The sequence below is a fragment of the Mustela erminea genome, chromosome 5 (assembly GCF_009829155.1).
Source record: "Mustela erminea isolate mMusErm1 chromosome 5, mMusErm1.Pri, whole genome shotgun sequence".
Classification (NCBI taxonomy): domain Eukaryota; kingdom Metazoa; phylum Chordata; class Mammalia; order Carnivora; family Mustelidae; genus Mustela; species Mustela erminea.
Window position 1 is genome coordinate 11405860 of NC_045618.1, and position 26919 is coordinate 11432778.

The following is a 26919-nucleotide window of genomic DNA, read 5'->3' on the forward strand; positions in this document are numbered from 1 at the left end:
CTGAACCACCCGGGTGCCCCTTCACCCCAGTAACTTTCAAGGCTTAGTAGGCTTTCACCATATCATCTTTTTGGTTTCATTTTTCCACACTGAAGAACAAAGCAGTCCAGCTTCTCAGGCAAGTGTTTTATCTGGGTGGTGACTTTACTTACCTTTCTACAGTACTGAGATATTTTTCTCTGGCGGAAAGTCATAAAACCCCCAGGTTTGGGTCTAGCCCAGGGAGAATCCTATTTTGGGCTTAGCTCCCAAAGCAGTTTCTGGAAGCATTCTGCACTTTCTGAGCATGTAGTCCTGCATGGCTGTTAGCAAACGAACATTTTGCAAAGACCCCCAAGATCCCCTTCTGGGCTGTAAACAGGCTGGACAGAGTCCATTTTGTTATCGTTTGGATGCTGTGCTCCTAAATGCAGTAACTGAGGCTTCAATGTGTATTTTCTTGCTAACTCATAAGTGTGGTCAGCCTCCGTCGGCAGGCCTGGAACCATCCGGGCACTCGCTCCTTCAGATGATCTATGGACACTGAAACTAAGTCTGGGAGCCCCAGTAATCCTTGGGGATCCCCACCGTTTATAATTCTCCATCCAGCAAAGTACCTGTTTATCCTATCTTTTGTTTCCTGTCTCTAAGGACAGTTCCAGTCTGTGGCGATTTCCCCGCACATTCTGGAGCAACGTACTATTGCGAGTGACCTCTGGGGTGGAACTTTCTCAGAAGGAATTCTGAACGTCTAAACATAATTCATCCCTGGGTTTCTCCCTCGTCTCCGGCCCTGTTTCTACCTCCTCCCAGAATGCTAATAGATTTCTCCGGTTTCATGTTCTCTTCTCAGAGAACTCAGAGGTGCTCTGCCCAGTTCATTGGGATTTCCAGATGTTCTTGGTGATATTACGTCTTCGCATGTATTCCATGAAGTGGCTGTTAAGAGGGACCCTTCCTAGATGGGGGAGCTCCCTTTGTGGGCAGGGGGCCCAGGGTATACACCCTTGGGCGCAGGCCCAGTATGGAAGTCAGTGCCCATTCTGGCCATCGGGACATGGACACCATCTTTAATTACCCCTGCTTCCTTCCCTCTAGATGGTTGGAGGGTAGGAGGCCATAGAGTTTCCCTGCTGTTTGTTTCCATGTTGATTGAGGAGAGGACCTCTCCCTGCTCCTCTTCTTCCAAACCATTTGTGAGTCTTGTTCTTATGCTGGCATGAAAGACCCCTTCCCTGTAGACTTCAGAAAGCCTCAGTATGCTCCCACTTTGGCCAATCTTGTCTTCTCAGCTCTTGCCATTGGCTTCCCTTGTCCTGTGTGCACATCCTTCCATGTGCTTCTGTGCTTCCTCCCTCACCACGAGGGATGCTTATTTTTAGTAATCAAAACGTGGAGACTTTATTCCAATACTTTAACGGTGTTCTGAATCACAGGTTCCCCTGGCCTTCCAACAGCTCTCTTTAGAAACTGAAGAGGCATCTCACTTTTTCTCTGAATTCTTTCAGATGGATTTAAGACACGTCAGCAGATTTTATTTGCTCTTGGGCATGGCTTTAAACAGATGTGATCAGACCAGTCACATTGTTTGGCTCCCACAGAAGACACATTCTTCCTATTTATTTACTGTGCTTCTGTTTTACTCCTTCAACAAGCATTCACGGAGCACTGAGTACTCAGCTCTGAGTGGGGTGCTTTGGGGGTTCTCAGGATGGGGGCAGACGATCCCGGCCCCCTCCTGGCAGCCCAGGCAAGTTGTCAGATGTAGAGACAAATGATTTCCGCACCTCGTGCTCAGTACTCTGGGGTGGGCGTTCATGTGTCTCGGGAGACCCGCATTTACTCCCCTTTGTCGTTACTGCAAATCAACTTCTGCAAAACTGGTGAGTCTCTCAGAGTTGAGGATGATGAGGAGTTTATTTTATTTTAAAGATTTTATTTATTTATTTGACAGAGATCACAAGTAGGCAGACAGGCAGGCAGACAGAGGGGAAGGGAAGCAGGCTCCCCGCTGAGCAGAGAGCCCAATGGGGGGCTCCATCCCAGGACCCTGGGATCATGACCTGAGCCGAAGGCAGAGGCTTTAACCCACTGAGCCATCCAGGCGCCCCTGATGAGGAGTTTATACCAGTAACTTCTTTAACAAACGGGACCACCGACAGTGAAGACTGGTGACATCTACATTCCCTTAGCCTCATGCTGTCTGGAACACCTTCCTTCCAATTTTCACCTGTTGGGACAATACTTCAGACTGCCCCTGGGTTAGCATTTCTGGTCGTGAATCTGCTTTCAGGAACAGAGGCTGGAGACTTTCGGAGCCTGGTGAGCCAACTGGGCGTGGGACATTGATATGGAGTGCCCCCTCCCCCAAGATAAACATGGACATTTTCAGTGTGCCCAGAAGACATAAAAGGGATTTTGCAAAAAAAGAAAATGCTGGAAGAACAATTTTTCTGGGCTTTCCTTGTCCTTCAGCCCAACATCAAGTTTATTTTAAAAAAAAAAAATGAAAGAATGATATTGGCACGTTAAAAAAAAATCAACTTCCTGTCCAATGAAATTAGGTGACTCTCCCTGGAGGCAGTAACTCTTGGCTGTTTCATGTGCATCTTTCTAGATATTTCCATGGGCATATAAACGCATATAGAAGAGCAACCAGTCTAGCTCCTTAGCTATCATTTCACCCAAAATGATTAGCCACCTTCTGACTGTTCCCTCCCAGTAGGTATTTCCCATTTTATTTTTCCTTTCAGTTAAACATTCCCGGGAACTCTTCCATCATGGAATGGGCTGAGCACTCAGAGAAGACCTGAGCTCACTAGCCAAAGGGGATTTACAGATGTATAGACAGACGGACTTCATCCTTTGCTCTCTCTGGACTCCCATTCCTGTTTAAAGATGCTTGTTCTGTCCTCTTTCATTTGGAAGCCGGACAGCTCACGGTTGCCCCCACTAACACTGTAGAATGTAGGAACCTTCCTGAGGTCACCCAGCTGGCTTGGTGGCAAAGCGGGGCACGGGTGACTCCTGGCTGTTCTGCCACCTCTGATGAGCTCCCCAACTCCTTCCCAGGCACAGAGATGCCAGGTCTCCCCTGTGCCTCTACTGATCCTCCAAAAGGAGTGAGTGTTCCACCCCCCCACCCACCTACCCAGGCTGGGTTGGAGCCCTCCTGATCACATGCTAACACTTTCTGGGGTCACAGGCCCATGATATTTGGGAATGAGCACCCCCTTCCTCCTTTTCTCACCTCTCCTTCCTGACTTCTGAGTTTCACTGTAAACTCTTGGAGGTGCCAACGCTTCTTCTTTGGATGCTTCTCGCATCTCTCCCTGTGGAGATGGGATGACGATATGGAGATGTCAAACTAGTGTATAATTGAAGTTTTGTATATGAAAGTCTTCCCTCCCTCACTTTCCTCTTGACCCTCAGCACTGAGAGGCCAGCACACACCTACCGTCTGGTCTACAGCTTGCAAATTCTTCTGCCTATAAAGCCAGGATGAACAGGATAGGATTGGTGTAGTGCTTAGCTGTCAGCATGGAGACAGACTTTCCAGACATTGCGGTGGATCTGGGGAAAGACAGAGACCTAGGATTCGGGGCAGCTCCGCCTCAAGCTAGGAGGCCCCTGAATGGTCTTTCCTGTCTCTAGATCGTCAGCTTTGTAGTCTGCAGAATCATGGTCTGGCCACCCCCCAAGGGGTCTGCCAGCTCCCTGCTCTAGCATCTCTCGGGACCCAGTGAACCGAGCTGGCTCTGTCAGTCATCAGCCTTGCCCACACCGGACTCCAAGGAGCCATTCTGGGGCCTCATCTGTAACATTTCTGGCCTCCCCAAGTAAAAATGTGGCCGAGCAAGGAGGAAATGGTGCTTGAAGAGTGACATTTTTATGTTTGAGTGTCACCATGAAATTCTTCAGCAGTAATCCCCAGCAATACCTGTATACCTGAAACCTCAAAAACACTTAGTAACCTCTTTTTTTCTTTCTTAAAGGTTTATTTTGTTTGAGAGCAAGCCAGCGAGCAAATGGGATAGGCACAGAGGGAGAAAGAACCTTAAGCAGACTCCTGACTGAGCACAGAGCCCCATGTGGGGCTTGATCCCACAACCCTGAGATCATGACCTAAGCCAGAACCAAGAGTCAGACGCTTAACCGACTGAGCCACCCAGGTGCCCCAATCACCTCCTGTTTTAAAGAAACATTTGGGTACCCATACCAAGACACACCAGCTTCCTGTAATGGAGAACAGACCACCCAGTATTTACTTCTCCTCATTCCAGTAAGTACTGGGGAGAAGCAGCAGCTTGGAACCATTTATCCACCAAACGGCAACTGTTTGAACGGACAGTGAGTCTGTCTGTCTCTCTCTCTCTCAACCGGCAGAAGGCTGGGGGATTTGGATTAATGAACAATTTGGTGCCAAGCACAAATACCATAGACATTTAGCAATAGAAACAGATAACCAAGTTATTCATCAAATTCAAAACTGTTTAGAATGGCTAATGCAAAGCTGAAATAAAGATCGCTGGCTCATGGGAGGCGGGGGAAAAGAGCCAAAGCAGAAACACGAGCAAATGTGTCCCTTTATGTGACAACCTCCTTCCCCGCACTGTTTTCTTCTTAACGTTTGTTGGAGGCTTCGCTTTGATACGAGAGAGACAACACAGCAGGCAGCCTGACAATGTGTGGTCTGAACACTGGTTCCTTAAATCTCAGTGATCTCATCTGTGAAGTGGGGATATGCTTTGCTCCCTCTAAGGGTTATTGGGGAGATTAGATGAACTAACACGATACAGACCACTGAGAACAGATGCTTGGCATAGAGTGAGTGTTGGTAAGTAGCTGACCATGTCAGTTTTATATCACGGACAAGAACCATTCTTTAGATTAGAATAAGAGTCTCAATTGTGCACCCGATTCTGCCTTTGTCTGTGTGGAAACAGGGGGGACTTCTGCAGAATTCCCCGAGGATGCGTGGACATCCTTGATTACTGGGTGGGTTCTAAGTGCATTGCTGGTAACATTCAAGTTCTGTTGAGTGACCACAATACAGCAGAGTTTCCCACGTAACTACTGAGTGGTCCCAACTGTGTCGTGGAAGCAGCCGCCTTCGTTTCATGAGTGAGGACACAGAGACACTGGGAGATTAAGTGACTTGTCCAAGGTCACTAAGAAGATCAGAGCAGGGAGAGCCCCAGACCCTGGCCAAGGGATGCCAAGTTCAGTGTTCCCCACCCCAAAGTACAGCTGCTTCCCAGCTTTTTCACCTGGGGTTTACTTTCTTTCCTGTTCGTCCAATAATACACTCCATTTGTATAATAGTGGGTTACGTGTTAGAAATGAGAATATGGGGGTGGGGGTGCCTGGCTGACTCTGTTGGTAGAGCCGTGTCTCTTGATCTACGGGCTGTGAGTTCAAGCCCCACACTGGAGTGGAGCCTACCTTAAAAAACAAAACAAAACAAAAAGAATGCAAGAAATGAGAATATGTTTAGAGATATGCTGCTTTCTGGAAATAAATTAAAAATCTTAAAATATTTTAAGAAAAGAACAACTTCCCTGAACGATCTACCCCAGCCCTTTAAAGACTTAGGAAGTTGAAATAGTTACAGAACTCCTTTCCTTTCTTTGGGATACTAAATGGTATTTTTAGGTCAAGTTTTCACAGAGTGTTTACTTGGATGCAGCCTGTGACTGACAAGGTAAATATGACACAACAAGATGTTTAGTAGACCTATCTAGACTATCAATCAAGCCATCCACACCTTGTCTCAAATTCTAAGCTGGTGGGATTCTGCCCCTACAGGCTGGTCAATGACCCGGAAAGGGAAGGCTTGGGTGCCATCTTGGCTTGGGTTTCCTTTGTCCTTGTTGACTCTTGGCCAAGGCTCGGGGGGGGCTACATTCTAACTAGGTCTGTGGAGGTCTGTGGAATCTGCCAATAGCATCCATTTGCTCATAAAGAAATCAGACACTTGGGAGTTTAGGGATCTCAGCAGAGAAAAATAAAAGCAAGCTAAAACCCTCACAGCGGAGAAAACGGTGGCATCTGGCTTTTCCTTACCATATGCTCTTGAGATACTTAAAGATACAAAGCCCACCATGCTTCCAGATAGGAAGGGAAGCATTCTGAAATCAGCATTCTGAAAGGTGAGTATCAGACTGTTTTAGCTGCACCAAAGGGTGTGAGACAACATAAACGAATGTCCCACGAATCCCTTTTCTGGTGAAAAATGAGCTGCCCACCTTAGCAGGGAGGGGTTCTTAGCAGGTGTGGACCTTTGAGGGGGTGCCGTCGTGAACCTCACAGTGTCTCCAGGTGAGCTTGGTCTCTAAGCCCTACATTTCTCATTGCTTTGCCTCTCTTGCATAAATGGAAACCCGTCTGAGAAAATGCAATGGTGTTACAAAATCCATTATTTATACTCTAGCTCTTTCTATACGGGATATTAAATTAAATGGAAACGAAAGTGTATTATACACCCAGATTTCCAAACAAACATGAATTCTTACTGTTTCCAAAGTACCAGTTGTTTTGAGGAAACCCTGCCGTGTTTATGATTATGAGAATGAGGTACGCATTTCCATGTGCTCTTCTGTTACAAAATCTGTCAAATTAAGTGGAGCCCCGGGTGCTGGGTGGCAAGCCACAGTTCAAGGGCAGACCACAGGAGAAACTGAAATGGAGACATTTATCATTCACAGATCCTAGAGGATGAGCAGGGCACACCTGGAGGGGGCAGTGGAGGGGGCAGAGAGAGAGACAGGACTAGGGCTCAAGCCTTTATTAGGGTGCATGGGTACAGCGTTGGAGGGTTTCTGTGCTAAAGCTAGATTGGTCCATTCAAACCAAAGGAGTGGGCTTTTGGTGAACCCCAGGGGGGTCTTTTTCCAAGGGGTGCATCAAGGACAGCTCTGGTAGGTGGGGGAGACTGTTCATCACAAAGGCCATTGGGGAAAGTCATTAGGACTTACATCTGCTTGGGACTGGTAGCTGCTGTCCAGGGCATGCATTTACATGGGGGACAGGGGTGGGGGGAGGCTATGACCAGTCTAAGACCTCCCCCTCCACACACACATACAAGCAACGTGGCCAAACGAAACGTTTGCCAAGGCAGCAGTACCACAGAGTGGCTTCAACTCCCAGCGGTCCGAGGGATGTATTATGATAGTGGTCTGTTCTCCAGGAAGCCAGGGTCAGAAGCTGAAAATGCACCCTGGCAGTGAATTTCCAAGTCACTTTTGCCCAGCAGACGTTTTTTCTGAGCTCCCCCCGGCAGCGGGTAACCAGCAACATCTTATGGTTGCAGAAGAGGATCAGACTTTGAGAGAGGGGAGGAAACTTTGTGGCAGCACCTGGAACAATGAGGTAGCCTGGTGTTTAATATTTTATTTATTCATTTGACAGAGAGAGAGAGATCACAAGTAGGCAGAAAGGCAGGCAGAGAGAGAGGGAGGAAGCAGGTTCCCCGTCGAGTGGAGAGCCTGATGCGGGGCTCGATCCCAGGACCCTGAGATCATGACCTGAGCCGAAGGCAGAGGCTTTAACCCACTGAGCCACCCAGGTGCCCCGGTAGCCTGGTTTTTAAAGAGCTAAAGCTGGGAAGAGACACAGCAGGGCACAGATGAGGGAAACGCATACAAGACTACCAGGAGACCGAACTCTGAAGCTGAGTGTCTGCGCTGTAGCCACCAGGGCTGATGACACAAATGTTTAGGAGGCCAGAGGGGTGACTCTTGGTGTGCTTTTGGGTGTTTCCACCTAAGCGCCTTTCAGAGACATCAATCAAGAGAGAAGTCTTCAACATCCTAAAGAGGACGAAAACTGTGTGCGTCCGTCTTCAGAAGAACAGTGTATGAAGAATAAAGGGATGATACCAAGGCTCTTCTTGGGGACTTGGCCAGAATATCTCTGCTCCCAAGGGCAGAAGAGCTGAGCGTTATCAGGACCCAGGACAAACAGTTGCGGTCAGCCAGGAAAGCTGCTGCGGAGACCTTGAGAAGGAGAGTCCCCGGAGATGGAAAAATAAAACATAAGTAACAGCCATGCGGGATGGTAAGCACTAAACAGGGCCTCAAAGATACAGATCAGTAAGTTTGTACTCACATCTGCTAATCTCTGCTCTGCCCTGTGGAGGCCACAGAACCTATAGGAACTGGACTTGATCCATCAGATAGCTGACAGATTCTTTTGTTTTTAAGTTATCAAGGGCCAGATTTTTCAGACTCTGGCAAATTTAGTATTTTTTTTTTTTTTTTACAGCGAGAGAGGGAACACAAGCAGGGGGAGTGGGAGAGGGAGGAGAAGGCCTCCCGCTGAGCAGGGAGCCCGATGTGGCTTGATCCCAGGACCCTGGGATCATGACCCGAGCTGAGGCAGAAGCTTAACAACTGAGCCACCCGGGTGCCCCAAATCTAGTATCTTGATTCCATAAAGTTCCTCATCTCGTAGTGTTACTTTAAACAAACAACTGAAAAACCAGAAGTAAACTCAACCGGTAGCTTTGTTATTTTTTCCTGCATCAACGGTGTTTGCTACGCTTTAATTCTTCACTTTAGTAATCTGGATATAATAATGTTATAAGTCAAGCTGGTACAGAGGGCATTTTTATATTCATCAAGTAGCAGTGCCTTGAAATTTTTAAAATGAGACTACACGAGATATTTGCATTTACTTTGTTACAAAATTGCTGCCCAAGTTTCAAAATGTCTTCTTCTTACTGCCCTTAGAATTAGAAAAATTTCACCTGTCAGCACGCATTCTTGCCTCCTGACCCCTATGATCTAATAGTATGCTGCATTTTCTATTCCTAGGGTCACACCTGGCTGAGAAACTGGGCATCTTTTTAAAAGATGTTTATTTGTCACCAAGGAAACAGACTTCTGCCTGACCTTGGATGCACGCACACTTGGGTAAGTGTAGTCCTTAGGTTTTCCACGGCCCTGTTCATTGCTCCTTCGTAGATTTGTTGGTCTGAAAGGAAGGGAGGCTGACACGGGACTTATCATTTGGTCAAAATAAGAAAAACGGGAGTGTGTCCTTTGAATGGGGTTGGATACCAGACAGGTGGGAGAGCCTGGAGCCTCCCATTTTCAGGGTACATTTATGGCAAGTCTGTCGCATGAATAAACAATGGATGTTGTTTGAAAAGCAAAGCCATTGTCCTTGAAGAGCCACAGAAACACGGAAAACGGTTAGAAGTTATTTGAACTTCGGGATGTTGTAAGTCAAGTTAAAGAACAGGGGTCTTTCTGGAGGGGTGCCTTTCCATTTCACAGAACCAATGGATTCAAACGAGCCTGTGCTAGTTTCTGATAATCCCAGTTTGTTGATGCTCTGTTTCACTTGGGTTTATCCCCGTCTCTGCCTGGATGGTAGACTTCTCAAGAGATCGGTGATCAGACCTCCTAAGGCGTGACTGAATTTGGGGGCCGGGCTTGGTAGAAGCCAGTGCTTGGATATAATTCACTTGGTAGCACTGTTGAAAGTGAAAGGGCACTTTCAACTCGCAGAACCTGGGCTCTACCCGTCTGGACCTCAGTTTCTTTAGGGAAATGGAAATGCCAGCCCCTGTTCTGGTGAGCATCAGTACAATGATGGCTTGAAAAACTTCCTGTCCCAATGTCAGGGATGCTCAGTACCTGTTCATTTTATTATGCATCTCATCTAAGAATTCCTGTATTTGGCCCCACGAGGGGTGGCCGAAGGGCCAAGTCAAAGGTCCTATAGGACCTATAAGACCTCCTATCATAATAGGAGCCCCTCCTGGCTCTGTTCTGCGTTACCATGCACACTAAGGGAACAGCAGTCATGCCTTGCAAGGGGTTTCTTAGCAAAGGTCAGAGAAGCCCTCCTTGAATAAGAGGCCAGGTTACCGTAAGATCCTTTTGGTCACAAAGCTGGTTATTAAATAAACACCTGCAAAGGGAGAGACAGCATGGGGGGGCAGATATGCACCCCCCCCCCCACCATTCCACATGTCTATTTGGAATATAAGCACCTGTCTGTCACCTGGGAAAGAAAAGGTAAGAGCAGGGCTATTGCGAAAAGGGATCTGGGACCTTCCTCCCCAGCACCACAGGAAAGAGGATTTCAACACGGCAAGGGTCTTCACCACCATGCTGCTCTTCAAGGAACCAAGGTATCCTTTAGAACAGGGAGAACTCAGCTCATTGCTAATATCATCCGGCCTGGAAGGTGGCAGCAAAAACCAGCCACAGAGAATGTGGAGCCCGCCTGGTGTGTGGGTGCCCCACCCAGAGCCTTTGTCCGCGGGGCTTGTCACCCAGCAAAGTCAGCCCGGTGGTTCACTGGAGACCATATCCCTTATAAAGGGGGCTTGCTTCTGACCTTCTGTGGCAGTGGAACATCAGGATACCCTTTGCGTTGTGTTTTTTAAAATGCCATTTTTGGTATGCTATCCCTTCCCTGCACAGATCGCCAGGAGGCCCTTTCCCACTGTCCTTCAGTTGCCCTTCCCGCCAATTTCTTTCCTAGGGGTCATGGTTCAAGATCCGCCCCCAAATCCCCCTCTATGATGCACTGGAGAAGACAGCAAAGTCCGTACATCTTGTCTTTTTTTCTTCTTCTTCTTCTTCTTCTTCTTCTTCTCTTCCCCTTTCTTCTGAAATAGATGCCCCTTAGTGGCAGGCAACGTTCTGCGTTTTTGCGGGCGGACCCTCGCAGCCTGCCTCGCAGGACAACCTGTAATTCTGTCCCTTGAGCTTGGCTTGCTTGGCTTGCTGAGCTGGGGGTCGGGGAGGCTCTCGCTCAACCCGACTCTAGATCTGCGTTTAACTGCTCTTCCCGGGAGGGCTCCTCTGGCCTCCCTGCCTAGCGCTGGAGTCTCCTAGTTTTGAGAACACCCAACTTCATCGCCTAGAAGGAACGCGCAGCTGGCCAGCTCCGCTAGGTGGCGCGATTTCCCCTGCTCCGCCCGCCAGACGCCCGACTTAGAAAAGAAATACAATCCAACGCCTCCCGAAACCACACCACATAATAGCGACTCGCAGGCTCCCATTAAAAATCTCAATCTGGGGGAATTGATTCTGCCTCCGAGCAAATCTAATGCAATTACACTAACAGGATGCAATCTGGAATTGCAACCGAGCGTCCCTTACCCACCCGCGTCGGCCCTCCCCCTAAATACACCTGTACCCCTGCTTCAGCTAGTTCCCTGGCCTGAGCCACCGCTCGAGCCGGGCGCGGAACAGTCTCTGTGCCCGCCCGCCGGGCCCACCCGCCCACTTGGGAACGCCGGGGCCACGCGGGAGTCCGACCCCTCAGCGCTGTACCCAAGTCCCGCACCTTCCTGCGCGCTGCAGCTCCCAGTGCCACGGACCTGTCGGACCCGAGCCCAGACGGTGCAGCACCGACGCGCCTGGGGGCAGGCGCATGTTCCGCGTCCCTGCAGCTGGCCTAGGCAGCCAGGCGCGGAGCAGAAGTGGGGAGCCCGGCAGGGGTTCGCGGCGGGACAGCCCTCTGTCCGGCTCCGTCCAGGCTGCGCCGGCCGGGCGGTGCGGCTACCCGGTGAGGAGGTGACCGCGAGGGAGAGAGGGAGCTCCCAGCCCGCACACAGTGGAAGAGACGCTCGCCGGGTCTGTCCAAGCACGAGCGCTGCCGGCGGCCCGGGGAGAGCATTTTAGCGGAAAAAAGAGCAAATGCTAAACCACAAAAACTTTACCGCTGCCAAGACTAAAGCGATCGAGGCGCAGCAAAGCTCCAAATCTGGGCAAGACTGAAGCTAGATGAGACGCGGGGCCGGGGAGGACCAGAGCAGTGCCGTGGCCCCCGCAAGTGCGGGAGGCTCCTCGGGGATGTCAGAGCCGGGTCCGCCCCGCTCCCGGCCCGCGCTTACCTTGGCGGCTGCATGAGCCCCTGCGGCCCGCGGGGGGTGGCGCTGGCGGGGCTGCGGGCGAAGAGCGGGGTGCCGGGGCGCCGCTCGTCGGCCCCGGGGCAAGGTGGGAGGGGCTCGGCAGGCGCTGGTCCCCGCCGCCCCGGCCGGCTCAGCAGCGGCCCGGGGCACGCCGCCTGCTCCCGGGCTGCATGCCTGCGAGCGCCTGGAGGGGCCGGCCCGGGAGCCAACGGCTAGTGCTTCCCCAGCCCAGCGGCTCGGGCGGCGCTGCCCGCGCTCGGGAGACAACTGCGGAGTCGGGCTGCTCGGGCCAGCCCCCTCCCTCGCCCGGCCCCCGCCCGCCGCGGCGGAGCGCGTAGCGAGGTTCGTTTGCACGCTAGGGGAGGGGGCGGGCCAGGCGCCCCGGGCGCGGGCGGGGGGCGAGCGCGGGCGGGGCTGGCGGGGAGGGGACGCGGGAGGAGGTGAGGGAGCGGGCTCGGATGGCCCCGCCCCGCCGCGGCCCCACCCTCCCGCACCCGCACGGGTTGGGGGGCAGGGGTGGGTGGCTGGGTGCTCACGCGGTGAAGTCGGGACTTGCCGAAGTGCACCCGTTGTCGCGGGGAGGTGGGGGCGGGTCGTAAGGGCGGCGACCCTCGAGGCGCCTCCAACTTTCCAGATTTCCCTTTGGGATGCTGGGGAGGGCGTGTTTTCCACCTTCAGTTCTCTGCTGGTCAACGCGGGAGTTGCTCTGAGGTTTCTGGAATATAGTCACATCCAGAAGAAACGCCTCTGCTCCCTGCGGAGACGCACCTTTGTTCTACTGAGATGTTAGTTTTGTCTAAGATTTTTCTTTAAAAGAATTTATACACATGTATTAAATGCGTCATACACGAATACCTTCCTGTGTACAATTCTACACAACTCGGGCGTATCTAGAGTAAAAAGAAGAGCGTATCCCATGCCCTCCCCACTGCAGCTGCTTCCCAGAGGTAACCTCGGGTCAGAGCGTGATCCTCTGCGGTTCTCTCCAGTCCTTGCTTTTACATGCAAACGCACAGACTGCAAGTGAATTCTCACGGGCTTTTCAAAAGAATGTTTCAGCCACACAGCGCAGGCACACACTGGGAGGCTAGCGGTAAGTCCCCAGAGGCTTCCGGAGTCCCCTTGCAGTGAACAGCCAGAGCCACCCAATGCCGTGTGCAAATCTGAAACCCCAGCTGGGGCATGAAGTCAGCCTAAACACACAGCTCACGCCCAAATTAGCATTGCACGGTTAGAGAGATTTGCCAGTGCGTTTGACACAGGGTTATGACCTTCCCGTTCCTCCTGAAAACAAGCTGTTTTGGATTATGATACGATGAGAATTCGGATTTGCACAATGAAAAGGTATCCTCCGCATTAAAGCACGATCGTTATTTATGCTTGTGGTCTCGAGGGATGTGGGTTTAACTCAATATTCTGCGTTTTATTGGCCAAGTGTATTGAAATAATCTATGGTGGGGAGGTACATAAAATCCATTGATTCAGCAGGAAGGGATTAGATATTGGGATGGGCAGTTTCTATAATTAGTTCTGACCTTGGGCAAGATATTTAGCTCTGCTGGGCCTCAGTTTCTTTAGGTATAAATACAGGAGTTTTGCTGTGTGTGTGTGTGTGTGTGTGTGTGTGTGCACGCGTGCACGTGTGTACGTGTGCGCTGCAGACCTAATAGTCAGTGAATAACTGATCTCTTCCCCGTTCTCATTTCAGCTCAACTCCAGTATCTCTTCTTTAGGGAATGGCTCTCCCAGCACCCCATGCTTTTCCTGACAAACCCTGATCTCACTCCGTGGTTTTGTGTCCTCTAGGATGACCTTTCCGTAAGTGTAAGTGTAGGTCTCTCCCACTAGACTGCAAGCACTGTGAGGAGAGGTCCTCATCGTATCTCCAGTGTCTGGCACATAATAGAATGCTAGAAGGATCTCTGACCATCACCCGGATGGTGGATCTCTTATTGCTCTTCCAGATTGCTTGACATTGATGTTGGTAAAGGATCTGTTAAGTGGAAACATCTCATTTTACAGTGAAGCCTTTGGAAAGTACCCAGCAGGGTTTTCCCATCTTGGGGGACCAACAGTTTCCCTGTCTTGAGAAAGGGCAGATAATTCTTAGCTCAACCACAGGCTGTGGAGACAACCAACTGTTATTTACCTTGATGAGCGGAGGCTCCTGTGGAGAAGACAACGAAAATTAATGCTGCTCATTAAGTATTTGATTAAGTTGGAACCATGCATAGGTAGTCGCAAGGCACACATGAGCGCTCAGAGCTAAATGAGGCCGTGGGGTGTGTTTATGGCGCGAATTAACAAATGTACATGCTTTCAACGAACAATCTAGAAACATTCCTAATAGAAAGCTCCAGGGAATGCTTGTCTTTCTTTGCTGCAGAGAGCCTGAATTCCTTAAAAATAGGAACAGGAAATAGGCTAACCTGGGTTCAAGTGCTAAAAAAGAAAAAAGAAAGAAAGAAAAAAAGGCCATGAAGAAACAAGGGGCGGGGAAGTGAAGGCAGTGAGGGTCTAATTCAGAGCAAGAGGCATGTCTGTGTTAGTTTCTCTCTCGTCACCCGTGCACAGGTTAGAATCTGGCCTTATAATTGTATAGGAAAACGGGAGAGCTGGGGCTCCCATCCTGTCTTGGCCACTGTTTCCTCTTCCTCTTCTCTCTCTCTCTTTAATCAGGGATATGTGCAGTGGCTGGTTCCCCCTCCATGCCCCTTCTGGAAGCCCCGACTTTGTGTGGAGAGCTTTCACCTACAGAAAAGTGTGCAGCGTCAGTGGGGCCTCCGGACCGGAGCAGGAGGAAGGAGGCCCCACGCCCAGTGCAGGGACAGTGGGTACTACCAGGCCATGGGGGCAGTTTGCTGTCTGGCTGCTTCAGATGGGGGGTGGCGGCCGCAGGCCAAGCGGGTACCCTCGGAAGATGGATTCCTGGTGAAACCCATGAAGGGATTCTTTCCCGCTGACAATACAATGCCAAGTAAATTGGCAGGACTCTTCACTCAGGGTTGGCATTGGGGGCTGTGCCTTTGGATCGGGGGGATCACCCCGTTATGGGTTCCTGGGTAAATGCAGTTTCGGAAGTAAATGGGCAGCTCATAGGAGAAGCAGGTCAGAAGCTCTCATAGGAGCCTGTTAAAGAAGGAGGGACTGGCTGTCCCACACTTGGCCTCAGTAAGACGTCGGGAGGGAATGGGTGCTGGAGACCTGTTTGTTCAGCACAGACCGGAAGAAGCCATGTAGGCTGGACACATCTCAGGCATTATCTGCTCTTATAAATCCAGCATGCTTCGTGTCCGGGAGCTCTCCACAGTGGGTGTCGTGCTCAACCCTGTGGCAGGCATTTACTTAAGGAAAACAGCCTCTCCCCTTCATATACTTGCAGTCTGGTGCGAGACAGGAAAGAGGCTGAGAAGGTCTCCATGGCTGCATGGTGTGGGCGGGATTGTGCGTGCCTCAGCAGCCCTATCTGATCTCTCTTCCTATCTCATTGTAGTAAAACCAATGCTTTTGCAAGTGTGGCTTGAAGGCCCATTTCCCCACCTTCCCTTCCCACCAGATCGTGCTCAAAAGCCCCCATGGATGCTTAGGGCTTGACACTGCAAGGTAGAGGGGAACAAGAGACAGAAGGAAAGTAAGTACAAATTCAAGGTCATGGGATTTAGAAGGTAGGTGTATTTATTGCTAGTTGGAAGGATTAGGAAAGTCTTCACGGAAGAGGTCTCCCTTGAGATGATCTCTGATAGATGGATTTGAGTTTAGTGTGGGGGCGCATGGGAAGGAGCGTGAGAATTCCGGGGGGAAGAATCACATGAAAAAGGCATGGGGATGGGAAAAGGTCAGTAAGTTCAACAAGGAGTGATTAAATCTAGTGCGAATGTGGGTCCTGGAGGAGAGATGTGATAGGGAAGGGAGTTGAGGGCTGTATCGTGGAGAACGTTGGTTGCAGAATGAGTAATAGGGAGCCATCGAAGGTTACTGAGCAGAGGAAGGATGCAGATAAAGCCTCACTTTTGGTAGGTCAGTGGAAGATGGTTTGGAGAAATAGGAAGTGGGAGACCAGCAAAAGATCCTAATAGTCTTGGTATGATGTTATCAGAACATGACTCAAGATGCTGAGTGTACAGGGAAGTAGGGGCTGATGGAGGACCCACATGCTTCACTGGGAGCTGGAGGGATGTCAAAGTATCAGAGGGAGTAAATGCTCATTACAGAGACTGGGAAGTCATGAGGACAAGCTTGGAAGGAGTAGGTGTGGATGGCCATCAGACTGACGGTCATGGTCTCAGCGTGGGAGGGAGCCTCAAAACTGTCTTGAGGGCATTACTTGATTTTCCATATTTGATATTATGGTCATGGGTTGAAGCCAAAAAAATCCAGTGCCTGTGCCCATCATGAAAAAAAAAAAAAAGCCTAATGAATTAATTCATTGTTGCTTTTTATAGCTTTTTTTCCTATAGGCCAGTTGTTGGCTGTCTAACGGTAAGGACCATAATCAAGGCACATGAAGGATTGTTTTGTTTTTGGTTTTGTACTTTGTTGTTGTTAAGAAAGTGGATGGGGCGCCTGGGTGGCTCAGTGGGTCAAAGCCTCTGCCTTCGGCTCAGGTCATGGTCTCAGGGTCCTGGGATCGAGTCCCACATCAGGCTCTCTGCTCAGCAGGGAGCCTGCTTCCTTCCTCTTTCTCTGCCTGTCTCTCTGCTTCCTTATGATCTCTGTCAAATAAATAAATAAAATTAAACAAACAACAAAAAAGAAAGTGGATGACCAGCCTTGGGAACAGAAAGCACATAAAGCAGTCCTTCACTGTTGTGCGTGAGCTTGGACAGCAGAAGAAGGTGACTGGAACACAGACTTTTCCATGAGGCCTTGACTGTGCTTTGCTGGCTGGTTTAGCCATGAGAATAGTTGGAAGGTTTGGGCAGCCACAGTTGCAGGAGAACAGCTGGGATGTGGTCAGCGAGCATATCCACCCGCCCCACAAGAGCACCCGCAGAAGCCCGTCCTTGACAATTTAGAAACCTTGAGGCCAGCTGGCTTGCTGCGTTCCTTCATGGCGACCTGGCAAAGAAGGCAGGCTTGCTGACTTCTTTATCTCGAGGCAGGATCAGCTTGGGTTTTGTTTTGTAGTCACTGGCTCAGTGCCAAGTCTGCCAGAACATTCTATATGAGCTATAGCTACTTCCTCCATCCTCATGACGCTCTTTGAGGTGGGTGTCTTTCTAGGGAACTGAGGTTTAAAGACGTTTCGTGAGTTGAACAGCGCGTAGTAGAGTCAGGATTGGAATCCGCATCCATCTGAATCCCACACTGGTACATTTCTCACTACTAAGCATGTGCCCCGCCTTTTCCTTCCCGTCCTTTCTCTATCTTTCCTGATGGCCTTATGGAAACACCTACGCCCACCACTGTGGGGAACAGGTTTTTACCCTACTTTCTGCAGTGCTGCGGAAGCTGGTGGAGTATGACTGTGTTGTCACCTCCAGCCAAAAGTATCCAGTGTCCACAAGGCAAGCTCTGTAAGCAGATTGGTTTCCTAGTGGACTCCGGAGAGCTTTGTCACACTTGTGAACCATGGAGAAGCGCAGGGAGATACTGGGTTTATTTTAGTATTCAGTGGAACTTACCAGGAAGTAACTGAGTCACACCTATTTCAGGGGAACTTAACGTTGGTCTCTAAATTTGGAACCTGTGGGAAGAAGCGCACAGTCTGATATAAATAAATTGTCATCATGATCGACTAGGGTTTTTGGCTTGCTCCCTGACAAACCCACCGCGTTTTTGAAAAGTAAAATGATTTATTAACGTATGAAAGCCAGATCCCGTGCTCCACAGAAGCTGGTCTTTCTGGAACAAACCCAGTTCAATAATAATAATAAATAAAATTGGTCTTTTCCCAGAAGATTTAACAATAGATTGGAGGATTGTTAAGTTTTGCTTTATCAATTGTTAAGCATTTATCAAGAAAGAATGTAACACTTCAAATATTTTTATAAATAATTGTATGTAAAAAATTTCTCATGCATGGAGATGGAGGTCTTGTTGATTTTGGTTTCCAACTTAAACTGGCTTTATTTATTTATTGTTTTTTAAGATTTATTTATTTTAGAGAAAGAGGTGTGTGCAAGGGGGCACACAGAGAGAGAATCTCAAGCAGATTCCTCACTGAACCTGAGCCCAACGTGGGGCTGAATTTCATGACTCTGAGATCACGACCTGAGCCAAAATCAAGACTCAGATGCCCCGGATGCGTGGGTGGCTCAGTGGGTTAAGCCTCTGCCTTCAGCTCAGGTCATGATCTCAGGGTCCTAGGATCGAGCCCCGAGTTGGGCTCTCTGCTCAGCAGGGATTCTGCTTACCCCTCTCTCTGCCTGCCTCTCAGCCTACTTGTGATCTCTGTCAAATAAAATAAAAATTGTTTAAAAAAAAAAGGAAAAAAAAGATTCAGATGCCCAACTTACTGAGCCACAAGGGCACCCCTAAACTGGGTTTTGAAGGTACTCCTAGGAGTGCATGAGGCATGGACTCTGTTCCACAGACTAGACACGTTCAGCCACGGACAGGAGTAGGGAAACTCAAGGGTCTACCTGTTGTCTGGAGGTACTGTTTGAGGGGCTCAATTAGTGTTTAACGACAGAGACCACTGGTATTTAAAATAGATGGATCATGTCGAGGTGACGTATCAATTAACATAAGGCTGGAATGCTGTACCAAGAGACCTGGCAATGGTATGACTTAAAGATCAGAGTTTCTATCCTTCCTCTCTCACACACTCAGGCCAGGTGGGCTTTCCAGGCTGGAGGCAGGCTCAGGGCCATGTGGTCATTCAGGGATTCAGGCTCCTTCTGAGTCATTGTTCCACAACCCCCGCAAAGACTTACTGCGATCTGCCTCGTTGAAGCCGGCACACTGCCAAGCCCGGCTTGCAGCCTGCAGGAAAGAGAAAGGGTGTGGAGGAGCCACACTCTTCATTTCCTCTAAGACTCCACTGGAGAAAGTTGAATGTCCATACCAGCTGCAAGGGAGGCTGGGAAATTAGTGTGGGTAGGCGGCCATTGTTCTCCTTCCTGCAATGAGGGAGCTGAGATTTCAGTGCTTAACTAGCCGTATTTGCGGGTCAGCTAGCAGCTGGATACATCTCGATGATCCAGCATAGTGGAGAGGAGGACGTGCTTGCTCTGAACCCCAAAGTCCTGGGTTTGAATCCTCGCTCTGCTGTTCTGAGCTGGGAAGGTCACCTCATCTCTCTGAGCTTTGCCTGTTTCCATGGCTGTGCCCTCCTTACAGGGCCGTTGGGAGGATTGTAACACAGCAGGTGCTCAATGACCTCCCTCGCAAGGAATGAAAAGCAGCTGGAGGTAGTTTGAGGAGAGGAAGACTTAGTTTACGGGGCTGATCATCCCACAAAACCCGAAGGCAGGGCGTACGGATGAACCTTGGCAGGGAAGTGGAGCTGGAAGCATCTGGAACAGGAGGGACGAGGGCGAAGTCCTCCGAGTCACCCATCCACTAGCAAATACTGCTGGTACTGAGTCCGCAATAAATCCTGACCGTATCCAATTTCTCTCCATTGCCACGTGCCCCTCAGGTCCAAGCCACCCTGAAACCTGGCGTGGACGATTGCAGCAGCCCGGGTGACCTGATTCCCTGCCTCCATCCTTGGCTCTTGCATTCATTCTTGCACACAGCAGCCAGTGTGAAGTTTAGTAACACTGATGAGATCATACCTCCCGTTTGAGATCTGTAGTTCTTCCCATAGCACGTAGAAAAAATTCCCAGCTTCTTACCCTGGTTTAACGATCCCCACATGATCCAGCTCCAACCCCCTCTCTGTCTTTATCTACCATACTGTCCCTCCTTCACTTGGCTTTAGCTACATGGTCTAGCTAGGTCTGACCATGTTGTCTAAAGCTCAGTCCTGCCTCAGGACCTTTGCACAAGCTGTTTTTGATGCCTGGACCACTCTCACTCCTTTCTCCTTCTCTTATTGGCATCTCAGTTTAAAATTCAGAAACATCTCTGTTATGTCTCCTACTTTAATTCCCTGCCTAGCAGTTTCACACTATAATAATTGTCTCACTGACTTTTTATTGTTGTCCAATCCCCAGGCCCCATCACTGCAATAAATGCAATCTTTATGAGTGGGGTGCTATCTGTCTTGGTCTTTGATGCATTCTTCTTGCTTAGTAATATTTATTGATTGAAATGATGAATTAGGGACGCCTGGGTGGCTCAGTTGGTTAAGCAGCTGCCTTCGGCTCAGGTCATAATCCCAGCGTCCTGGGATCGAGTCCCACATCGGGCTCCTTGCTCAGTAGGGAGCCTGCTTCTCCCTCTGCCTCTGCCTGCCATTCTGTCTGCCTGTGCCTGCTCTCTCCCTCTCTCTCTGATAAATAAATAAAATCTTAAAAAAAAAAAAGAAATGATGAATTAAGCAAAAAAAAAAATACACTCGCTATTATTTTTTTTTTAAAGATTATTTATTTATTTGAGAGAGAGAAAGAGAGAGCACTTGGAAGTGGGGGGAGGAACAGAGGGAAAGGAACAAGTAGACTCCATGTTGTGAGTGCAGAGCCTGACACAGGGCTGGATCTCATGACCCTGAGAGCATGACTTGAGCCCAAACCAAGAGTCAGATGCTTAACGACTGAGCCATCCAGGTGCCCCTATGTTTACTATGCCTGAAACTCTTTTACAACGGAACAGTATATTTTGAACTGCTTTCCATTTCAACAAATACACAACTACCATCCTGTTACCCTGTAAGCGTCCCCTGTTCTATCACTTAGGTATACCGTAACTGATTTCATCAACCCCTTCTGTTGGGGTATTTATTATCTTTTTATTTTTATTTTTTAAAGATTTTATTTATTTATTTGACAGAGAGAGACACAGCGAGAGAGGGAACACAAGCAGGGGAGCAGCAGAGGGAGAGGAAGAAATAGGCTTCCCGCCCAGCAGGGAGCCCAAAGCAGGGCCTGATCACAGGACCCTAGAATCATGACCTGAGCCAAAGGCAGACCCTTAACAACTGAGCCACCCAGGCACCCCCCTGTTGGAGTATTTAAAGACCATCCTTACATAAGGATATCTCTGTGCATTTGTCATTATTTCCTAGAATGCATTTGTGCAGGTGTCGTGATGGAAGATATGCAGGTTTCTGAGGTTTGCTAAGTGGAGAAAAACTGACTTCTAGAAAAATGGCCATTGTTTGTACTCCTTCTCTGGGGTCAGCTTCCTCAGACCCTAGGACACAAGATCGACTGTAACATTATTTTGTCAATTGGATACACTAGACATACATGCACTGTATCACTCATTGAATCTCACTGTTTCAGTTCACATTTTTAAAAAGTTACCAGTTGCATTCACTATTTTACATCTATTTATTGGCCCTTTGTATTTCCGTCTTTTATCTTTCCCGGTGGCCTGTTCACCAGCTTGTCTCTTTTCAGAATGAGCTTCATCTGCAAGTGCTGTTTCTTGATGATCTTTTTCCTCGTGTGCCCTCAGAGGCACACGTTCAGGTGGGAGAACATTTGCAAGGAGGAGGGAAATTGATTCTGGCCTGGCCCGCCAAGCTCCCAAGAGGCCCTGTCCTTCCTCCCATTAGAATATAAATTGGCCATCGCTGATGCTGCTGGAAGCAATGCCCAAAACGTGCATTTGCAAAGAAAAGCCAACAGTGACTAAGAGGCTAGGCTTATATAACCTGGGTCAGGGGTGTGTCCCCTCTTGGGAATAACATGAGGCCTTCCCTCCTGGTGCAAAGCTGTGGCATCAGCATCTTCATCGGAACGAAGGCTTCTGTTTCTCTATTCTGCAGGTCTGTGCGGAGCCGCGTACGCAGCGATCCGATGGGCATCCAGCGCAGACTACGTGGTATCCAGTGATGCCTTACTGGGTCTTTGTGGGGCATTTGGAGCGACTAAGGCTTGGTGGTAAGATGAAAGCAGGCAGCCTTCCTTGCACAGTGGACCCAGGAACAGGCTATACTGCAGAGCAGGCTGCCCTTTGGGCCAGGCCTCTGTCACCCCTGAAGTCAAAGATTCAGACTTAAGTTGACCTGGGAAACCCATCCTTAAGGGGTAAATAACGGCCACGACATTTGGTCATCTGTCCGTCATGCTTCTACTCTTTCTCCAGGGAGGGGATGGCTTTCAGAAGAGCCAATATATGCTCTTACGTACGTTTCCCAGAGTAGCTCCCAGCAGAACATCGGGGCCCTTGAACGCACTGCTCTTTGCTGAGCAATGATGGAGATGTAGCCTGGGTCCCTGCACACGGCAGAGGGAGGGGACTTGTACCCAAACCAGGGCTTCTGGAGCAGTGGTTGGCTTTTCAGAAAGCTTGAGGTTCATTGTCAACTGCTGGGCTCTTTCGTACTCGGGAGGGTTTCTTTTCCTGTGTGGTGTGTTTGCATACCTATATTTGTGCCCGAGTTCAAGTGCTTTTTCTTAAAAAGTGCTAGCAGAAAGTAGTTCTTTTAAAAATATCCTTTCTTTCCTAGGGGTGCCTGGGTTGCTCAATGGGTTAAGCCTCTGCCTTTGGCTCAGGTCATGATCTCAGGGTCCTGGGATCGAGCCCCGCATTGGGCTCTGCTCAGCAGGGGGCCTACTTTCCTCCTCTGTCTACCTGCCTCTCTGCCTACTTGTGATCTCTCTCTGTCAAATAAATAAATAAATAAATAACCTTAAAAAAAAAATCCTTTCTTGACACAACAAAGAGCTAACAAATGCATATATATTTCTCCATTTTTTTCCCCCTGAAAATCTGTGAACTCCCCAAATCATTGGCTCTACAGATTTCAGGGAGAGGCTCTCCATGTAATTGTGCCTACGACATTCTGTGTTAACGGGAGGCTTGGGGGACTTCTTGCATGAAGCCTCAAAAGAATGACACCACCTCATTTCAGTTGCTGAGAAGGCCTTTTCCTTACCCAGGGTGGGAACTGGGGCACCTCCATCACTCTGGGGAGGGGGCAGTGATGCCAAATTCCGGTGGGCCCCTGGGTTGGCACAGATGTGGGAGGTGGCACGGGGTGTGTGGTGGGGGTGTGAGGTCCTTGGATCACAGGCCCGAGAAGATTCTGGAAGGAAAACTGAGGAAGCAAAGTAAGAGCAGTGTCTTCTCGATGACTCTCTCCCTCTCCTTCCCTACCTCCCAGCTTCCTCAGATGGCTTCACTTTAGGAATCTCAGGGCCTCCAGGGAAATTTTATGCAGCGGAAGTTAACTTGCCTGTTTTTAAATAACCAGGGTCTGGACATCGGATTTTTAATTTTAGAAAACTCCAAAAATAAGGCATAAAGACAAATATAAGAAAATCGAAGCTTTCCAATTTTTCCCATTGTTGGAAAAGCACGATAAAGCTTTCGGAAGCAAGAGCTGGAAAACAGAATCAGTTAAATGGTTGCAGAAGGACAGCAGGCAGGGGTCCCCTTGTTGTCCCCTGTGTCATCATCTTTGCTAATTCTCAGTACAGGAGACTTCAGGGGTCTTGTTATAAGATAAGAGCCCAGTGTTGAATTCCTGGGACAACAGTTCCCTCCGGTCTACAGTGAGATCTTGGATCTGACCTACGGCTTCCGTGTCACAAAGACTCAGTGATTGCAACAGAGCAGGCCGAAGCTTGTCCTCCCCCCCGCTCCCTCCCAAAGAGAACCTCAATTTCTTTGCAATTATATTTAAGCAGCCATTTTATGAGATGCCAGAGGCAAGGCTGGACTCCATAGTCATTGTGTTTCGGCCAAGTCCAGTGCATGCTGTATTATACGTGGACAGGTACAGCCCGGTGCTTTGGGGCACTGAGTCAGTCTTATGGAGACCCCATGATTTGCTCTTCTGCCTGTCTTGGTGTTTTCATACTACAGAGGTGGGGGTAGTGGTAGGGGGTGGAGTGAGGGAGTTGTGCTTTTGGAGAACAGTAATTCTACAGTCTTTATAAAGGCAGCAAAGGAAATCTCACAGCAGGTGTGGGAAAAAGCCCCTGGGGTGCACAGCTGGCAGCATTTTCCCCCGAGGGGTGAGTGGGGCATGGAGGGGGTCCAGGCACAACTCAGAGGGGATTGGCCCTGGGGAAGGTGGGCTTCTGCAAGGGGTAGTCTGGGCAGGAGGATTCTCAAGTTCAGCAGGAAGGTCTACAGCCACCTGTTACCTACAGAGGAACTGGTGGGAAAGCCTGGGGGCAGGCGGAAAAGCAGGGAGTCTCCCAGGGCAGCAGGTGGAAGGTCGCCTTCATTGAAAGAATATCTGGGGACCCCAAGGGCGGGGCCTTCAGAGCAGTGGAGACCCCTTGTCCCCAGGGAGACGAACTAGCCAGAAGTCACGGCCACTTCTAGATGATTAAACATTCTGTATGCTCTTACACCAGTTTGAGAGATTTTCTTATCTCCCTGAAAAGTAGTCATAATGGAAAAATCTAAAATTACATTTTGTAAACAGATCTGTGAAATTATAACCCAATCTACCTATAACTGAAAAATAACACTTAGGTGTGTGAGGGGAGTCATGTGCTCCTGGAAATTCTTGGTGTGCATGTGGATTGTTGGGTCCTCTGCAGCGGTCCCCAGATGCCTGGGGTCCTCGGCCTACCAGGGGAACCAGTAAACTAGAAGTTCAAAAAATCAGGTCCCTCCCCTGCAAAGTTTAGTGGAGGAAATTGAGGAGCTTACAAATCCATGTTTTCAGCCCAGGTTCAGTCCTGATTTTGAACACTCATATCCAAATGCTCTGAGTGACCTGGATGTTTCATAGGCAAACCTCAACATTGCCAGACCGAATTCTATTCTGGATTCCTCTGTCTTCCTCAGCAGGAAGTCTCCTCCCCGTATCTCACTGGTTGCCATGTTTGGCCCATTTTATTTCCTAAAGCCTTTCTGGACTCCTCCAAGCCCACCCCTCTCTGTCCATTGGCTTCCAAGGCCCAGCTCAGGCCCCCGGTGGCTGTCACCAAGGACTATGGGAACCCCTTCCAATAACAACCCTTCGGAAGTGCCCATTTTGCCACTCACTCCCGTGCTTAACACCTCACCCCATGAAAAAATGCTCAGCATCAGTTGTCATTTGGGAAACGCACATCGGAATCGGGAGACATCACTACACACCTCTTAGGATGGCCAACATAAAACCAGGGACATCACCAAATGTTGGTGAGGATGCACCCAAGCTACATCGCTCATACGTTGTGGGTGGGAATGTAGAATGGACCAGAGCTGACAAACACATTCTGGAAAACCCTCTGGAAAACCATTGGGCGATTACTTAAACAAACAAACAAACAAACAAACATGCAACTACTAGCGACCCCAGCAAGGGCATTTCTGAGCACTTACCCCAGAGGAATAAAAACTCATGTTCACCCAGAGCCCTATCCTCAAATGTTCAGAGCAGCTTTATTCGTAATAGTCCCAAACTGTCCTTCCATAGGCCAGATGTCCCTTAATAATAGGTGGTTAAGCAAACTGGGACACATCCATGCCACGGAGTGGTACCCAAGAACGAGAAGGAGCCAACCGCTGAGACCTGTATCAGATTGGAGGCACCTCCAGGAAATGATGCTGGGTGCAGAAGATCAAACCAAGAAGGTCTGTATGAGTGAGATGAAGGTATGATTCCATTCACATGCCATTCTTGAAAGGATACCATTTTGTAAATGGAGGACAGGGGTTTGGGATGGGGAGCAGGGTTGGAGGGGTGTGGACGTGATTATACAAGAGCAGCATAAAGGATCCCTGTGGTGGGACTGTCCTAGCTTGACGGTGGTGGTGGGTACCCAAACCCATATGGGCAGTAAAATTGCACACACACACACACACACACACACACACACACACACACAAGTAGAATGGGGGAGTCAGAATACATTAATTGTACTAGTGTAAATATCCTGGCTGTGATATTGTACCAGAGTCTTACAAAGAATTACCAGGGGACAAACTTTATAATAGGTAAAGTATAAGGGTTTTTTCCAAAGATTAAAAAAATTTTTTTTTAAAGTAATCTTTATACCCAGCTTGGGGCTTGAACTCACAACTGAGATCAGGAGTTGTATGCTCTACTGACTGGAGCCAGTCAGACACCCCAGAAAATTTTCCATATTATTACAACCATGAATCTATAATGAGCTCAATTTAAAAAACTGTTAAAATGTGAAAATGTGTTTGTGTTAAAATGTATGTAGGTGGTGAAACATACATAACAGGAAATTGACCATTGTAGCCTTCTTAAGTGGATACTTCTGGGCATTTAGCACATTCACATTGTTGTGCAGTTATCACTACCGTCCCTCTCCAGAACTTCTGCACCTTCCCAGCTTACTCTCTGTACCCAGTAAAAGCTAACTTCCCATTTTCCCTTTCCCTATACACTGGGAAGAAACACTAAACCCTCCAGAGCATCTCACCATCCACGGCACGACCTTTCTCAGTGACCTTGATCTGCCCTTGTTCCGCAGGCTCATCTGCCCACGGTTCCCTGTCTTGCTTTATCTCATCCTTGTTGGGATACCTCCTCTCTACCTTGCAGATTCTATTTCAGGGTCCTTCTGAGGTCTGGGAGGAGGCCAGTGTGTTTGCACAGTCAGAGCTTTTTGTCAATTTGCAAAAATAAAATATTTTCATTGCAATCAGGAGCCACCTTGGGCATGTCCCGTCTTTGTCCCCCACTGCCCCTGCCATACCTAAAGTTGCTGAATACTTCCTATGTTTTATCTGTTACATGTTTTCTTTTCAGGTTGGCTAAGCTTGGATTTTTTTCTTTAAGGAATTTAAGTGTCTTGAGAATCTCTGCCCATGATGAAGCTGTTCGAGTCTTGCAGTGTAGGATGTGTTGAGAGCTCCAAAATATATTTTCGAAGACTTGGGAGAGGAGATCGAACATAAATGAGAAGCATTCAAAGCTTACGCAAAAAAGTTGATAAACCTTCAATATGCATTTTTCTTAGAATTTAGAAGGATGCTTTGGAACATGTCAAAAAAAGAAGTGAGAAAACACAGACTCCTAATTTGGATGAAAATGAACCTATTGTGTCGTCTTTAAATTTATTAAAGAACTGAGAGCAGCATAA

The 26919-nt window shown here is 48.9% G+C and overlaps 1 protein-coding gene and 1 long non-coding RNA gene across 3 annotated transcripts in view; one reads left to right on the forward strand and one right to left on the reverse strand.

The window, feature by feature from the left end:
• Positions 1–12124, reverse strand: part of RGMA (repulsive guidance molecule BMP co-receptor a) — a 44763-nt gene extending 32639 nt beyond the window's left edge. Inside the window, exon 1 of the mRNA XM_032342131.1 lies at positions 11840–12124. Coding sequence (XP_032198022.1) covers positions 11840–11853 — 14 coding nt within the window. The 5' untranslated portion in view covers positions 11854–12124. The remainder of the gene's footprint in view (positions 1–11839) is intronic.
• LOC116590402 lies at positions 12111–26919 on the forward strand. 2 transcript variants are annotated; one of them, XR_004285584.1, is made up of 5 exons: positions 12111–12199; positions 13566–13681; positions 21681–21795; positions 25281–25438; positions 26616–26919. It is a non-coding gene; the product is annotated as an uncharacterized LOC116590402 (long non-coding RNA). The 2 variants fall into 2 exon arrangements; XR_004285585.1 differs by lacking the exon at positions 12111–12199 and adding an exon at positions 12749–13201.